Raw genomic sequence first — 18,572 nt, forward strand, 5'->3', positions numbered from 1 at the left:
TTAAGCTACCATTTTTTTTCTAGTAAAATTTTTCTGTTCTGTTCTGTCTCCGTAGTTTCTCTGACTTTCAACTGTTGTCTTTTTTCTGTGCTTTCCTATTCAAACACACGCTTCAATGTTTGTGGCTCTTGCTTACAGGAAGAAGAGGTGGCGGAGTCTGGGGTAAGTGTAGAGATGAATGCAACTGGAATGAAGGTTGTTCAATTTCTTAACGTATACTGCATCCTTTTCATTAATGCACGCACGTAAAATAGCATGTGTTCTATTAACCCTGTCAACCTACATTCCTGACAAATGCCTTTTGCTAACAAGGAGACAATAGTGATAGAGCTAGCTTCTTCCTCGTTTAGTTTTCCATTGTTGACATCCCGTAGGTCCCTTTTAGATTTTAATTTAGCAGGGTCAGTTATATGATGATGATAGCATATATTGTGTGCTTCCTGTATACTTCTCTAAGCACTCTATATGAATTTATTGAATTCTGTAGCTGCTCTGTGAAATAGATACTGGTATTCCCATGGCACAAATGGGGAAGACAGAATTGTCCAAATTCCTAGAGCTCACTATAGTGGATTCTAATTCATTATTGGTGATAGTCTGATTCCAGAGTCCACACCATTTTATTCACATGCCATATTTATAAAAATAAATATTTAAGTAAATTAAAATGGATAAGAAAGTGGTTTATAAAGGGTACATTTTCCATCAGCTGCAGCCTTTATCCAAACTATACTATAGATTTGAGATAGTAAATAATTGAAATAGAAGATTATTTTAAATGCTTGGATCCACTAATACTATGAGATATACATCACTGATAGAATTTTATTTTAAATTCCTATCACTTTTAATTAAAGGCTCCCTTATCTCTCTTAAAACTGAAATAGATTCAGAAAATGACACCTTTTGTTTTTCAAGTAGTTTCAGATCTCCGCTTACAGATCTGTCATAGTTAGTTAGGTATCTTATAAGTCATATATCTAGTCTTTTCAATTATAATGGAAGGAAAAGATGGGTTTTGTGGATAAAGGGATTAAATAAAAATTGTGCTATTTTAAGATTACAGTGAATCATGAAGTTAGTTGCTTTTATAACACATATATGAAGGATTTTTTCTGAGCCACTTACTTTGAGTCTTGTCCTATTTGTGGTCTTTTGTTTTCTGTTGAAGCTTGGTAAACTTGAATTTTCTTCTACTTTCTTCTTCCCTTCTCTACGTGTTTCTCATGTGTTTTCTTCTATGCTGTACATTTATGTCTTGGTCTTTTCTGGTTCTCATTGAAAACAGAAATTGATTCCTAACATTACTATGATGAAGAAGACTACTTGGACAGTGTATCTTAGTGGGGGTTTGGAGTGTTTGAATGACTTGTGTAACACAGTCACTATTCATTCAGCATTTGATTGCATTGTATGATGTTTGCAGACACTGGACATTTCCTTTTTTATATCAAAGCATTTTGAAAGTAGATTAAAAGACATTTCTTTGTCATTTATCACAGTGTTTCATTTATTGAAATTTTGTCTGTATCCTAGATTTCTAGGCACCTTTTTATATCAACTTAGGTAAAATTATTAAATATTTGTATTAAAATTTGTACTTAAATGTTGAGAGTTGATTTTACTGCATTGCTTTGCATCTAAGACAACATCAATTGTCAGGAACACTACTATTTTATGTACCACTAAGAAAAATCACTGCAGTGCCTTCTTAATACTGAGAATTTTTTACTTGTTAAGAGTTCTTATATAAATTAGGTGTGTATTTTTGTCACATAACACCTTTTTTGCATTAATAAAAAGGAAATATTAAGTGAATTAAATTGGTTTAGGTCTTTCTAAAACTTTTTCCTATTTAGAATGTGAATCTTCTGAATCACTTTTAGAGTTGTTAGTTTCTGGAGTTTTTTCCCACGCACAGTATTGCCTTTTGTACCATCAGATGCATAGGTAATGCGACATTTCTTTAAGCAAGCCATAAAAGAACAAAAAGCTGCTGACGCTGGGCTCTTAGGCTGGCTTTGCAAATATTCAGGGCTAGCTTCCTTTTGACACTTGCGTCAGGAATGTTGTTGAACTTTAGTTAGAGTCACTACAGCCTTATAATCCTTTGGTTCCTGAAGGTTAACGGAGCATTCACTAATGCCATTGGATTTTTCCCAAACTATTCTGCAAATTTTGGAATTTCTGCTGTGTAAGTAGAACAAACATGTCACAGTTTCTGCCTGACCAGTAACAATTGCAAGTTTCCATCTGCTGTAAGACACAGTCTTTTAAAGATCTTAAAATTGTGGAAGAAAAATAACATTTTTTACAGCTTTATTTCACTTGATCTAAAGTGAAAATGTTAGGATTTTAGTGTGTTTTTAAAATGGGCTATGTGAGCACGGAAAAAACAGATTATATGATTGTAGTCTATTTTTGAGTATCTTTGGGTAATTGGGAGGCTAACTTTGAAAACCCATAGATACCTTCATTATTTTAGAATGGCAACTGCCTTTAAAATAAAAATCATCTAGAACCTTGTGTTTGCCACCTTTGTTACAAAGGACAAATAGCATTGCAATTCCTGTTTTCCAGTGGTTCTAGATGTAGTTATTGTAGAAGAAAGAAAGCTTGCTGAAAAGAGTAGAGTTGGATGTGAAGCTTTATTAGCTTGTTTGAATTGTAGTAATTCATACTCAGCTTGTAGTTCCATCACATTTAGAGGCACTGCAGAAGAAAGATCCCATATCCCCAGCCCTAGAGGCCACATGTTGCCTCACCAATTCATATGTGAGTGGAAGCATTGAGTAGCTTTTTACTGCTGTTTCTGATCTCTGACTATATTGACTTGAATATAAATGGTGTTATTTTTCTTATTGGTTGTTCTCTTTAAAGTTTGGCCAAAATCTGGTTACAGGTAACATTGGAGTGTGCTCAGAGTATGTCTGCTGTACACAGAAATGATGATGGCAGTAGCACGTCCAAAGTAGCACATACAACCAGAGCTGCTCTAGAAACTCCTGTGCTGAAGAACCCTGGTGCAGAGATCTGGCTCAGGGTGCACTTGCCCAATTAGGCTCTTGACATATCTTCAGAGTGTGGATGGCCACAGGGCCAAGGAATGCTTTCACTTGTCACAATTGTCCTGTGGGTTGGAACGCACAAAACATAGGTCTGATGTAATTTGTTGCTTTGAGGGGAATTGTTAACTTATCCTTTTGAGTTCTGCACTTTGCTGAATCTTAAAACTCAGAACATTGCCATGTGTGACATATTACTTTGCATTAATGCTTTTCATCTTTTAACTCATTTGCATCAGCATGCAATCGCATTAACAGAACAGAATTCTTTTAATCTTCAGTCTGCTGTACTTAATTCTCATCTTTGTAGCCCATTATTGTGATCTTCATCTTACAGGTCACTGAGTCAAGGCAGCACAAATTCAAACATGCTGGATGTTCAGGGAGGTGCTCACAAAAAAAGGGCACGCCGTAGCTCTCTGCTTAATGCCAAGAAGCTATATGAAGATGCCCAAATGGCAAGAAAAGTGAAGCAGTATCTTTCCAGTCTGGATGTCGAGACAGATGAAGAGAAATTCCAGATGATGTCATTGCAATGGGAGCCTGCATATGGTACCTGTAAGTACAAGTTTTCACTTATGTGATACTAAACAGCACAACAAAATAGAAATTTATTTTTTTAGTATTATGCTGAAGTCCCAAGAAGGTTAACTTTCGCTCACAAAAGTTTAGTGACATACCTCAAGCATCATCTCATCGTGTTAATCAGATACTGAATTCTTATCCTTTCCTGATGATTTCTCTGTGCAGGAAATGGAGTCTAAATATAGTTCTTTGAAAAGCATCATAAAATCTTAAAAAAAGACTGTAACATTATAGAGGAGTCTTTCTCTGAGAATGTTCTTACTTTCATCCTTAAATGAAAAGTAAAATAAGTGAAAATTTTGCCTTTTCTAAGAATTTTACAGATATTTACTAACTGAAAAAATACAATAAATTATAGGTATCAGTACAATAGGTAAAAACAAAAATCTGATCTTTCTGATACTATTTATGAATAGAAAATAGGATGAACAAAGTAGATCCTATTCTCAATACTCAATTTTTTAAATTAAGTACGAACAGTAGAATGCCTGTGTCTCTGGGTCAAAGATAGTATGAGTTGTGAAAGCAGAAATCAAAGATTGTACTTCTACTATGAGTATTACTTATCTGGATATGTGATTAAATGTTATGCCAGTAAAAATCCCAATATAATGCATAGAAATTGATTTAAATGTTGACAGAATATAGGGGGCAGGAAGGTTCAGATTTTCTATTTCCATGTTCCTAGTTAATAGGGTGAAATGGTAGTCATCATGAGTTGACCCTGAGATTGGTAAATGGTATAGTATTTGCATAGTAATAGGACAAGTATGTCGACAGAGTAGAAAAGATAAAACGGAAATACAACTAAGTATTGTTTTTAAAATTCAGATTCACAATTAACTTTCAAATGTAGGGTAATGACCTATTCAGTAAATGTCGTTATAAAAACAATATCTTGAACACTTCTAGCAAATTTGGTATTCCTGTGTATAGCTGTTGAAATAATTTCACTTACTCATTCAATACCTACTTACTGAACATCTGTTTATATTACTGAACACATAGGGATACGCTTGTAAACAAGATATAAATCCATGCTTATAACCTTGTTTGTTACAGCCTTGTGGAGGGAAGAAGCATTGATTAATTGCACAGATAATTGTATTATAATTATCAGTGTTGTGAAGGAAGGATACAGGATGTCTTGAGAACAGAGTGGGTTATTGGGGAAGCTGGATCATGCAGGGTCTAGTAGACCTTGCTTTAAGGATTTGTGTCTTTATCCTAAGAGCAGTGGCAAGTCATCTGAAGGTTTGTGCAGGGCATTTGTAGAAGGAAAGTAGCATTATCAGATCAGATTTTCATGATGGAAGAGTCATCATGCTAATGTATGGAGAATGGCTTGATGGCGTAATTGATAGAGTAAAGAGAGTATTTCAACAGTATAAATGAGAAGATGTTAACTGCTTGGGTCTCATGTGTTTCAGGGCTTTGGTGCACATATGCCCAAGTTTAGGAGTCACACCATGAAAACATCCCACGTAACTTTGCCTTATAAAGTACAGAAGTATGTTTTTGTTACTCTCTCTTATTAGTGACCAAGAATTTAAATGAGAAAAAATCAGTGAAGTCATCAGAAATGTCTCCGGTGCCATTGAGGTCAGCTGGCCAAACAACTAAAGCGTATTTGCATCAGCCCCACAGAGTAAGCCAGGTGCTTCAGGTGCCAGCTGTAAATTTGCACCCTATCAGGAAGAAGGGTCAAGGAAAAGACCCCGCCACATTGAGTGAGTATACACAATTAATACTGCATTCATTTAACGAAATTTCCAGGCGAGTTAGTTTGGAAAGTAAGTATAAATGCTTCGGAGATCTGCTGTCACAGTTTGTGTAAGGTAAGGAGCACTCATGAGTCAAGAAATGCTTCGTTTTGCCTGTAAGTCTTTGATGACAGCATGCACATTTTAAATGTTGATGTGGGAGTTCCTATAATTATACCAACCAAAAACTTATTTTTACTTGGGTACCAAGGACTTACTGCATTTAGTGGTGTATATACTCAGTTACCTAATGAAAATGCAACTTTTGAGAATGGAATTGCTTATTTTTTTTTTTTTTAAAAAGCCTGTATGTTGGTTTTTCATTAATGCCCACTTATGAAAACCTAGCTAGGAAACAAGAAAGAAGCAAGGGTAAAATACACAAAGTATAGGCCATGCTCTTTTTTCCTCTGTTGGACCATGTAGAAGTTGTCCAAATTACTTTCATCACTTGTTTTAGCAGTATCACTATTTTAGCTTCCAGGTGGAAAGCTAGATTAGGTTTGGTTCCCAGCATTTTTATTTAGCCCATGCATTATACATAGAACATACTCAGTAGAACCTTGAGAATTTAACTTGATTTTGCTTTGAAATCCAAAGGTAAATAAGGAATTCCCCTTCCTTTGCCAGATTTTCAGTCTGGTGATAAAGACATTCACATAGATAGATAACTTCAGCATATGTGATATGTCCACTGTTATGGCCGGAGCATGTATAGAACATAGAAAAAAACAAAAGAGAGGGGGCTCTTAGAGTCGAGAGAAGTAAGACAGTGCTCCAGAGAAGACTTTTTGGAGATAACACCTAAGCAGAATATTAAAGGTTGACTAGGAAGGAGGTAATTGGGCAAAAATTTCAGAGAAGTGGCTTCAGGCAGAGGAAGAATTTGGTAGCTACGTGGAGCTACAGGTGGTTTACTCTGAGTACAAAGCTGCAAAGTGTTGAGGGATAATAATAATGCTAACACTTAGAGAACACTAACTGAATGCCAGACACAGTTCGAAGTGCTTTACTACTTTATGTATATATGTTCATTGAATCTTAAGAACTCTAAAGATAAAGAATACTCACATTCCATAGAAGATCTAAATAACTTAATGCACCCCCAGTAAGAGATGGAACTGGAAGCTGAGCTGAGGCTAACTGGCTCAAAGTCTGTCCTTTTAACACTAAACAAACAGTGTCCCAGGATGAAGAGAAGTCAAGTCATAGACATGCCAAAATTAGAACATGAGATGCTGAAGGAAAGTTGTCAGTAGATACCTATAGGAAGCAATTTGAGCAAGGCAAGGGTCTGGGCCAGTTTACGTGTGAGGAGGTCTGTAGTAGGAAGGGCGTGAGATTGGAGGTGGGGAGTCTGAGTGGAAAGCTGATGTAGCAATGGGAAGTTGGCCAGAACCTGATCTAGTTTGGTGACTGTGGACATGAAGAGAAAATTGGATGCAAAATGGGTGAAGTTGATTTGGTGATGGGAATGAGAAATGGGAATAGTCTAACTCTGGTTTCTTACTTGGACGTCATCACCTGAGAGGCAGAATAATTTGTACCAGGTAGCCATCCTCCTCCTTCCTGTAATATGCCTATTAGTTATGTGATAAATATATTAAAATGGCACTTAACTAAGAGTAGTGTGAGTATACTATGTTTTAAATTTTTTCAGTATTAAAGGGGTGCTTGTTACTATGCTGAGTACTCATCAGAGTTGGGCTTTCTTTACTGGTTCAACAGTGAAAACTTTGGTAAGTTTGACCTATGCCAAAAAGGACCAGCGTTTGGACAAGAGTGATGACAGAACTTTGCAGGAATGTTTCCAGTAGGCTCCATACTCTTTTTCTATAAATTCATGATTCTTTCTGTTGTCTACTTCTCTCCTGTAGTGTGAATTTAGTGCTCTTGAAAAGGGCTGGCCTGGCAGGCCTGCAGCTTCTTCTGTGTCCCCACAGCCAGATGCTCCACAGGTAGTGACAGAGCCACCACCCTTCCGCTGCCCCTGCCACATGCCTCGCCCTGACTTGGAGAGGCCACCTCTAGAGGGGAGGGAAGAGCTTGAATCCATGCATTCTCTATTGAGACTTCCAACACGTGTGTCAGTGGGGGTGGCACACTGTACTCAGACTTAAATCCATGTCCCTTATGCCGCAAAACAAGCAAAGAGCTGTTCTAATCTGATCTGTGCTGACTGGCTGAATTTGAACAAATGACCTAGAGGTGAGAATCTCTGTGTGCCATCACCCAGTCATTTAGTCCCCGTTTGTCATTTACGCATTTCAGTTGACTACACTAGCCATTGTGCATCGTGGCTTTAGTTACGTAGTAATTTAGGCAACTGTAGACATTTTAATTGTGAAGTGATGCTTATTTACCTCTTTGATTTTATTTTTAGGTACAGGTTTACCTCAGAAAGTTTTAGGAACAGCTGAAGAAGTAAGTGGTAAGAAACACACAGAAGACACCATTTCTATGGCGTCATCCATACATTCCAGCCCGCCTGTGTCTCCTCAGGGTTCCCCCCGCAAAGGTAAGGGAAAACAGTCTGAGCTCTTGTTACACCAGACAACACTGTGGGGCACATAGTTTGCTTTTGGTCTATGGTAATTATATTTAGAAAGTGTGAAGAAAAGTGAAACTCATAATACCTCCTGAATTTTCATGTTTTGGATTGAATTATTCAGATGGTTTCCAGGTATTATGCAGCATGGAGCTAGGACTCCTGCATTCAGAGTGTGGTCCTTCTTTGGTAGAGGACAGGCGTAGATAAGAATGAAGGCAGAAGTCAATTGTTTTGGTCTGTGCAGATTCTTGATGTTGTTACTCAAATTACCAATGAATTCAAACAATTCTATGAAGTATTTTAAAGTAAGAATTTCTATAGGAAATTGTTTATAACCCATTTACAAGATTTAGGAAATGAAACTAATATTTAGAGTAATACATTCCTTTCTTTCTAATGGAGTGTTACTGCTGCCTTTTTATTAATTGAAATTTACAATAATCTGTACAGTACCCTTGTGGATTTTTACATTTATACTAATACAGCGCCTCTTGAGTTAAAAAAAAAAAATGTGAAATTTCTCTTGTTTATTTATCTATATTTTCATAATTCAGACCAAGGCTTTGCCCCCTTTTTTTTTTTTTTTTTTTGACTAGCCTGGGTAGTATAAATGTAAGATGCCATTTCACACCAGCTCCAAATGTAGCATGCTAAATAGTGTGTATGTTTCTTCTATTGGCCCCTCCGTATTCTGTGTTTACTCTGGTGAAAAGACTCCTTAGTTTCATTAACCCGAAGCTAGTTGAATTGGATTTGATATATATGTGTGAACATGACTTGTGGGAATTTCACAGATGTAAAAGATTTACATCTTTGAATAATCACAGTACAGAATAGTACATGGTCAGAGGGAGGACAGGCTTATGAATTCTAGTAGGAAGGAAAACTTCCAGAGGTTTCCTTAGCTCTTGTATTCTAAGTTTCCTTTCACTTTTAAGCGTTCTTTTTTATTTTTGCTACCTCTGTGACAGCAGTGTGGTACAGTGATGTCAGACCTTAGTTTGATTCCTGACTCTATCCCTGGTCATAAAGAACAGATATATAAGGTCAGGTCTTCTGTCTGCAAGATGGGATAGGGACCACATATTTTAGGGACCTTATTTAAGGTTTAAATGAAATAATACCTGTAACGCCTGATAGATGGTGGGTGTTTAGTAAATTGAAATTTCTCTTCTTGATCACTGTTGCCACTCCAGGGCAATATCACTCCATTACTGACCTTCTTCACATAGCTGAGACTGGCTAGAATTTTCTTTCAGATTTTACTAAGAAAAACTTAGTAAAAATCACATAGGACATATAAAAGTATTCATTATAGATGTGTTTATAAAGCACAGTTTTCTGTTCCTGTTGTATGTAGCTTGTATATAATTTAGAAAGCACACAGATCTCTTTCCTCTCCTTACTGTGTGTGTTTCCTATCCAAAGTATCCCTTGTGTGTGTGAAAGCATTCATCACTCAGTCATGTCTGACTATTTGCAACCCCATGGACTGCAGCCCGCCAGGCTCCTCTGCCCAAGGAATTCTCCAGGCAATACTTGAGTGGGTAATCAGGTCCCAAGGATTGGGGCTGGGAACAGTGCCTTATTCACACACATGGCCCAGATGAACAGTGTTCATATGCTTTTAATGCTCTTTCAGGAACACCTTTACACCCTCCAGTGGTCTCATTATAGACAGTTTTCTAACCAGGAAACTAGTTGAATTGGATTTGGTATTTTATGCAAGAGTGTGACTTGTAGGAAGAGGTCAAGGACAGGAATTTCCCCACTGCTTTTATTCCCAACAGAAATCCATTTTAACCACTGGAATAGAGAAGTCTCTCTGTTGTGTCTTTCAGTGGGTGGACAACAATTGACCATGATATTTATAGATTTGTGAGAAACAGTGATGTTTTGAAGTCTTAGAAATCTGAAGAAAGTCTTTTCTTCAAAACTATTTCTGGTGGTTTATTTCCATAGATAGATTTTTGCCAGTGGTCACTTATTGAACAAAAATGCCATTAAACTAAGAGTATGTTATTATAATCTGTTCTTGGTTCTTGCTATACTTTGAAATAGTTCTTTGTTTTCTAACAATTGAGAAAATAAGCCAAAATTTTTTTTAACTAAAAAAAGAGAAGAAGCCTACACTCATGATTTTTAACAGGAGAATTTAAACAAAGAATTGAAAAAGTGAGACGTCAAGAGGCCTTAACCTTTATCTTCCGTGATGCTTAAGGCAGGGAACCTCTCCACCTTCGAGAGAAAATTGGATCAGACATTGTGCTTTATAAATACATATATTGTATATCCTGTTTATATGTCTTATCTGATTTTTGCTTCTATACATGATTCAAGTCTAAAAGAAGAAAGAGACTCTGATGAAGATCTGTCTGATTTTTGTTTGTAGAATCTGCCTGGAAATTCTAGACACAGTTACTTTCAAGAAATAATTCTGGCTATTGGGTACTCTTGTTGTATTTTACCTTATGATTTTAGCAGCTTGGGTTACTTTCAGCAGTTTTTTATTACCAGCTTATTCTAATCAAGGTAACCTTTCTCTTGTGTTCTGTCTTGTTTATGCTGTAGAGTCTCCATGTAGTAAAAGTATGTTGCTAGACTTTAATTTTTCAGATATTGTCAAGATGTTAAAATTTTTTGATAGTAAAATGTTATATAAACCAGGTAAATTGTGATTAATTGGAAAGAATTAATTGACCATGACAGGGTTTTTGCATCTCTCCCTCCAGTTGGCAGTATCCTATCTGATCACAGCATCCTGCTGCGCCTCTCAGGGTCTTCCTCATCCCCTCCCCGTGAGTCCAGCACCAACATCAGTGGCCAGAGCTGCCCCGGAATAGGTGGGGTTTACTTGCAAAAGAAAATCCTTCAGATTACCAGGAGCACAGCCAAAAGAACAGACAGGACCGAGAAGGCCACTGAGGAGAATAGAGACAGGACAAGCTGTGAGAACACAGCCAGGAAAAGAATGACATCCCCGTTTAGAAGATTTAGGGAAAGAACTCTTTCAAGGGAGAGACTAGCCAACAGCAAAAAAGAGGACGCAGATCACAATCAAGCTACAGAAAGCTGTGAGAAAGTGAAGGATGTTGGAAGCAACATCAAAGATGAGAAAGGGAGTGACATCTTCAATTCAAATAGCCGAGGCAACAGTAACACTTTAAACTGCTTCTATACGCGATTCACGTCTAAAAGGAGAAAGACACTCTGATGAAGTTCTTTATTTAATTTTAGTGTGAAATTTGTTTTCATTTATTAATGTAAATGTAGCTTAAATTAAGTCATTTGTCAAGGCTCAGGCAGCCAACCTACTAAAATACTTTCTCTGAGCATTTTATGGATTAGTATCCTCCAGCAACCAAATCATATTCATTTAAAGTGCCTTATTTGTATGTATGTTATTTTGCTAATGTTAGTAAACTTAATACTCTCGTTTTCTGTAGTTGGCTTTATTTTCTACTGGTAACAGCTGGGTCTGTGAGTGCAGCAAGTAGAGGGGGCTTTTTAGGAACCAGTATTTACTTTTACTTTAAAACCCCAGTAATGATATGACCAAAACCTTTGCCTTACATAAGTGTGTTGCTTTATTACTGCAACTACCTTATAAGCTAAAGAGAAGTGTTTGAAAGGCAAGAAACTATATAATATCTTGTCCACATAAACTTTTTTTTTTTTAATCATCCACTTTTCATATACACTCTGGTCAGAGGAGGAGGAGGAGATTGTCTAACCTGGCAAGTTAAAAAATATATGGGAAATTTGTTTTAAAAAAATACAGTTACTGTGTCCCACTGCAGACCTCATAAGTTTGAATTGCTGGAAATTGGCCCAAGGATGTGTATTCTAATAAGCCTTCCAGATGATTCTTAGAATTAATTATATTTGAGAAATACTAATGTAACAGACATAGGAATGAAATTATTTTTAAAACAGTAAAGCAAGTCTGTGTGCCAGGATAAAAGAACAGTGACTTTTTCTTTTGAGGAAGAATTTTTTAATTTTGTTTTTAATTTACCACATCCTTTTTCTTGGTCCTCTTGAAAATTGACCAATCACTTCATGAGGGACACTGAGGAATAGCAGTGATCCCATGATCTGAGAACTGGGGAGGAGTCAAATGATTGACTTGTCTTGGCGTGTCCTGTGCCTGGCACAGTCAAATATATAGATCACACATTTTCTGAGTCTTAATTTTTCTTGCTGAAATAGGTAATGAAACTACTTAATAAGGTTATTGATTAACACATTTTTTTGGTTATTGAACTATGTGTGAGTATAAAGGCTATAGTTTTTGAGATTTCTAGGAGTGGACCCAAAGGTCATGCACCTAATAGAACCTCATTCTTTTAATGAACGAGAAGATAATTGCTTACTTCTTTACGACCTACTCCTTGCTGGGATTACTACAGCATTTTCTTTTACTTCACAACAAAAGAAGTTTGGCACTTTTCTAGCAATTACCAAAACAAATGGTTGCATACATTAAGTATCACACTGCAGATTTGATTTTGGATCCTTCTACTTTACTCCATCTTCACCCCTTCATTCCAGAAAATGCTAAAAAAAATCTCTCTAGTTATATCTGCTGTGCAGTAAGTCATAGAACAATTTAAAACAGGTAGATGCTGTTTTTTTTTCATGATACATTCTTCTAAATCTGTCAGTTCAGCTGTTTAATACTCTGCTAAATTGGTGAAGAAAAAGGAAACTAGGTATAAAAGTAAATACAAATCTAAAACAGTTTCTTTAAAAATACTAAAACAAGTGGCTTTCAGCTTGGGCAAGACTTCTTAGGTGACTAAAGCAAAGTATCTAGGGTAAGTATTTGCAGTTTGAAAAAAACAAGTTGTTTCCCTTGGGTCCTAACTCCCCTTACGTACCCCCCAGCCCAAGGTGGTGTTTTGAACACTTAAGTCAGGCCTTGAAATATTGATGTTAATCATAGGGGAGGGGACCTAGGGTTAAGAAGAAGCTGAGAAGTTCAGGATATCTTCATTTTAATGTTCTGTAATATATTTAATGCCTCTTATTCTGTTAAATGCTTGTAGCTCTGCGAGAGCCAGGGGCAGATTTACCTTTGAACTAGTTTTCTCAGTAATACTGTGTTTTAATGTTTCTTGAATTTGGGATTAGATTGGTGCCATGAAGGTAGGTAGGTGAATGGGTATGTAAGGGAACATGGATAGAAGATTGGCACCATTGCTTCTGCATAGATGGAAATTAACACTGATACTCACGTTATATTTTTGTTCTTTTTTGTATTTTTTTAATCCTCTCCCTGACCCTCCCCACTCCAGTTCACTTGTCCTGTAGTCTCATCGGTTGCCTTCTCTCATTCAGGTTATATACTTATACCATCAGCTAAATCTGACAACTTGTCTGACTCCAGCCACAGTGAGATTTCTTCACGGTCCAGCATTGTGAGCAATTGTTCTGTCGACTCCATGTCTACAGCTCTACAGGATGAACGGTGTTCCTCCCAGGCTGTGACAGCCCCTGAATCCACTGGAGCACTGGAAAAGACAGAGCACTCCTCAGGGATAGGAGACCATAGTCAGCTTGGCCCTGGGTAAACATCCTTGCCTGTGCTCATATCACAAGACTCAAGCCGAGTGGCCACAGCAAGTAGTGCTCCCTGATTGACCACAGACTCCCCCACCAAGGGGTGTCTTGTATGCACTTATATGAAAATAAGTACTGTTTTGAAAGATGTATGGGTGCTCATTTTTTAAGTGTTACCGAAATCACACAACTTATTTATCTTTTTGATCAATAAGAATTCAGCGTGAAGATGCTGTTGGTATGTGGGAAGTGTCTGGCATTCTGGCTCTGAGGTTAGAGACTGCTCAGAAACAGAGTGTGTGATGGGAAGTACCCTCAAAGTGCTATACACACTGTGGACACATTGGGAAAGCAGGACTAGTCCTTGAGCCCTGTCTTGCAAAGTATGATTTGGAGCATAAGAATTATCAGCTAAGAAATGTCAATCCAAAAAAAACATGTGAACTCTAAATTTCTATTTCGAATCAAACAAAATGGAAGTCTTCAGAAAGCATTGAGAAAGTCGACTGTAAATTGATATTGTTAAATATGGTATACTTTAAATAGTAAAGTATTATCATATTTGTAAAGGTTTCTAAACTGTGGTTCTCTGAACCAGGAGTCAGCAAACTTTTTCGGTAAAAATTGGTAAATACATTAGACGTAGCAGGTGGTAAGGTCTCTGTTGCAGTTGCTCATCCTTGCTGTTGTTGGACCACAGTAGCCTTTGACAGTTTGTAAACAAACCAGTTTTACTGTGTCCCAGTAAAACTTTATATGCAAAAGCAGGTAGAGGCCCCGATTTGCCCTTGGACTCCACTTTGCAGATCCTGGTCTATCCTCTGTACCAAATACCAGGACTTCACAAACCTTATCTGGGGTGAGCAGGTAAAGGCCCATTTAAAGGAGTAAAAATTTTAGGCTTTGCAGACTGCATATGGTCCCTTGTCTCAAAATCTTTGGAGTATTTTGTTCTGTTTTGTTTAAACTGTTTAAAAATGTAAAAACCATGCTTTTCCCGAGAACATAATACAACAGTCTTGACTGGATTTGGCCCATGAAGTAAGTTTGAGAACCCTTGCTGGAAATGATAGAACCCATTCAGCAGTAGGTAACTGGGGGAGTTGCTGTTCACTTGGTACCTCAGAGACATGCTGAAAAATAAAACATGGTTCCTGTAATTGAAATTCTTAATTCTGTGTGCATGGAGAGAATCTAGCATTGTGTGACCAAGAATGAAAATGTAAACTTAATTTTATTCAAGAAGAATTCTGAGGAAACCTTGCTAAGTATTTGAGTTTCTGACTGAGTATAAACATTAATGCCAGTAGAAGTTTAGTGATGATTGACTACAGTGACTTTTTTTTCACAAGGTTATGTGGGCATTAAGCACTTGTGATCTATGTTCTGTAGTCTCTTGTAGGCAGTGGACAGAAGGCAGTTTTTCCATTAAGCCAGTAAATTACTTTTAATTGTGTATCTCTGATTTTAGGTGGACACTCTCAAAGCCATCTCTAATCAACAAGAGTTTAGCTGTCTCATCATCTGTGAGCAATGAAGAGATTTCTCATGAGCACATCATTATAGAAACAGCTGATAGTGGTCGTGGAAGTTGGACTTCCTGCTCAAGCAGTTCCCATGACAACTTCCAAAGTCTTCCAAACCCCAAAGGCTGGGAGTTTTTGAACTCTTACCGACCCACCCATTTGGATGGTCCCATAGCTGAAGTTGAAGCCACTGACAGTGAGCACCACAGCGGTCCTAAAGGCTGCTCTCGAACTTGTGGGCAGTGTAAAGGAAGCCTGGAGACTAGTCAGATGAGACAGAGTTGGGCTTCCTCTAGTTCTCTGTCTGATACATACGAACCAAACTATGGGACAGTTAAACGGAGAGTGCTGGAGAACACGCCAGCTGAATCATCTGAAGGCTTGGACCACAAGGAGGGCATCGACCCAGTTTATAAAACTGTTACTTCAAGTACAGAAAAAGGCTTGATTGGTAAGTTATGTGTTCTTTGTCATATCTGTGGCGTTTAGAATTCAAGTGGTAAACCGTGACCTTGGCCCAGAACTTTATTCTTGCAAAATTCCTTTCTCTTATTCTAATCTCTGTTTCCTCCCTCCATATGCAAATTATTTTCAAAAAGTTGATGATTTCCCAAGGGCTTTGGGGCAGATAGTCAAGTCATTTAAAATGAAAGGGCTGACATGAAGTAATTTAATTAGGGAGACAGGTTTATATGTCTGGTTTTGCTTTTGAGATCTTTTTGGTTTCATTAAGAAATATTATTACATTACTATGCCGTAGTAATAAAGAGATTCTCTTTGTCACCTCATAAATTGTTTGAACCCTCTTGCTTTGCATACATGGTTTGAATATGATAAAACTTTTAGGTGTTACAGGTGGGGGGAAATGTGTGATAAAGAAGTCTGAAATAGGGACTTCTCTGGCGGTCTACTGGTTAAGACTCTGAGCTTCCACTGCAAGGACCACAGCTTCGATCCCTGGTTAGGGAGTTTAGATCGCACATGCTGCATGGTGTGGCCAAAAAAAAAGAAAAGTCCAAAACATTTTTCATTATACCTTCCTGGTGCATGTTATGCGTGTGCCACCTTCTCTTTGTGGATTCTGTTCTAACTGCACACAGCTTTCTTAAGTGTATTCTTTTAGTATTTGCCTGTCAAATACATTTTTCCCTTTCTTGAGTTATGTGAATACTGGGACATAATAGCACCTGGTTTTCTTTTGTGTGGAGTGACTACTTTGAATCAATATTATGATCAACTCTTACGGTTTTTTTTTTTTATTAAAGCCTTTTAAGTAACCACTATACTGATATGCAAGCGTCTATGTGCTTGGATGTAAAATCTTCCTCTTATCCATTTGGGAAAATAGATTAAAAATGTTTTGGGGGGTTTTTTTGTTCATTTCTAGTTGACTTTGGGCAAATCTCTTAATGTTCTTCATGCTTGTCTTCTCTTAACAACCTCTCTACCTTCTCCTCACTCCATTCTCCTCAGATGGGAATGGAAATCCTTTCTGACCTTGGTATTATCTGCAGATTTTACTGGTAGAGTTGTAGAAATTTCAGCATGGACAAACTTGATTATCTAAAGGGAGGATTTTAATGGTCCTTTTTAATTTAGTCTCTTCTTATTGCATATAGATTTGTGTTAGTCACTCAGTTATTTTCGACTCTTCACCAGTCTCCTCTATCCTTGGAATTCTCCAGGCAAGAATACTGGAATGGGTAGCCATTTCCTTCCCCGTGTATATAGATAGTGTTTGTATTTTAAAAGTTACTGATATCATCAAGACATTCAGAGTTACTGGTCCTATGAATCTTGTGGATTGGTCTTAATTTCATGGAACCTTCCTCTTTATCTAACCTATTTCTGGTGCTTTTTGAAGCTTTGCTTTAGACCCAGGGTGTACAAATGTAGGGGAAAAGATTTTAAGTCACTATTATTTTTAATGTCCACTGAGAAAATCAGAGAAAGTTAACTTAAGGTAGATTTCCTAAAATTTTTCTTATTCACTTAAGCACAAAGCAGAGGTTAGGAATAAGGTCCTAGAAGGAATTAGTTCCTCTCTAAAGTTATTTATGTTCCAGCAATGACAACTTACCTACCCTAGAGTGCCAGGAAACAGTGGTTCATGTCAGAGAAAGAGAAAAGTAGCACTTAAGTACAGGGCTTAAATGTCATTTCTATGAAAATCTCCCCATTTAATACACTTTAGATATTTAGGATGAATTCTTAAATGTTTCTGACTCACTTTTGGGGCTGGTGTTCCTTGAGGAATTTGTCACACACTTCTGTGATTTGCAGGCTGACCTGTGAAAGGAAGAAGTTTGTCATCAGTGTCATCTCCTTCAACTGTCTCACTCTGTTTAATGTTTGTAAAACCCAGTGTAATTTATGTATTTTAAACACAAATTTAAATATCAAGTTTATTAAGCTTACTAAAAAGTTTTTAATCTATTGCCATTGTGTTCAAATATATTCATTTTGTCAGTTTTTTAAGTTCTATTTTATCATTGTAATAAGTTTTGTGTTTTTTTTTTTCCATTTCTTCTGTTTTTCATTAACGTTTCCATTGCTTATTTTTCATGCCAGTGTACTGTGTCACCTCACCCAAGAAGGAGGATAGGTATAGGGAGCCACCTCCCACTCCTCCAGGATACATGGGGATTTCTTTAGCGGACCTAAAGGAAGGAGCCCACCTCCACCTAAAACCTCCAGAATATAGTGTGGCGGTGCAGAGGTCAAAGCTGATGCATAACAGCCTCTCTAGACTGCCACCAGCTTCTCTCAGTAGCAGCCCTGTGGCCTGTGTTCCATCGAAGAGTGTAATTCAGCCTCAGAGGCATAAACTAGATGTGACTGATGCAGATAGCGAAGCAGATGGTATGTTGACAAACTACCTTAATGACTCTTAAATAAATTGCTTAACACTTTGAATGATCTTTACTCTGGTATTTCATGTAATCAGAAATGTTTTCTTCACTGCTTTAGAAATCTCTGTTAAAAAAAAAAAAAAGCCTAAATATGATGGTGTGTTTTTGTAAACGGAGAGGACAAGCTTCTTGTTTCTCTGTGCCCGGTACCCTTCTTCCAGCTCAAATGGAGTACTCATATTTCAGATAGCAGCTCAGCCAAAAGGGATAAGTTTAAGAGAAGACACTTGACATTGGTGGAGTTGTGTTATGTATTAATGCTTGGGCACTTGAAACTCCAAGTATCACAATGTCAAATTGAATCTGAAGTCATGCTGTTTGATAGAGTTCCTCTTATTAGCAAAACTTGACTGACTTGACAAAGTTGGCAATAAATGAATTTTATCCTTTTAAACAGTGTAGTAATAAAGTGGTTACAAAGCACTTTTGGAATTCCAATTGATTGTCAGTCTTCAGTGTGGTCAGAACTCAAAAATGTCATTACGGTAAAATCTGGCCTCTGATGGGATATTTGAGAAAATTCTTTGTTGAAATTGACTAATTTTCTAAAAGATAACTAGATTGTTAGTTGATCTTTATTAATATGTGGATCTACCACTTAACTG

The 18,572-nt window shown here is 37.2% G+C and overlaps 1 protein-coding gene across 3 annotated transcripts in view; it reads left to right on the top strand.

Annotated features, from left to right (window-relative positions):
- Positions 1-18,572, top strand: part of RAPGEF6 (Rap guanine nucleotide exchange factor 6) — a 226,782-nt gene that overhangs the window by 204,806 nt on the left and 3,404 nt on the right. The window contains exons 22-28 of one of the 3 annotated variants that reach the window (XM_043912173.1): positions 139-162; positions 3,403-3,623; positions 5,189-5,380; positions 7,797-7,931; positions 13,308-13,536; positions 15,001-15,506; positions 17,627-17,917. In XM_043912173.1, the coding sequence (XP_043768108.1) occupies positions 139-162; positions 3,403-3,623; positions 5,189-5,380; positions 7,797-7,931; positions 13,308-13,536; positions 15,001-15,506; positions 17,627-17,917 (1,598 nt within the window). The other 2 variants (XM_043912174.1, XM_043912175.1) reach the window with 2 other exon arrangements.

Source organism: Cervus elaphus, chromosome 9, assembly GCF_910594005.1.
Source record: "Cervus elaphus chromosome 9, mCerEla1.1, whole genome shotgun sequence".
Taxonomy (NCBI): Eukaryota; Metazoa; Chordata; class Mammalia; order Artiodactyla; family Cervidae; genus Cervus; species Cervus elaphus.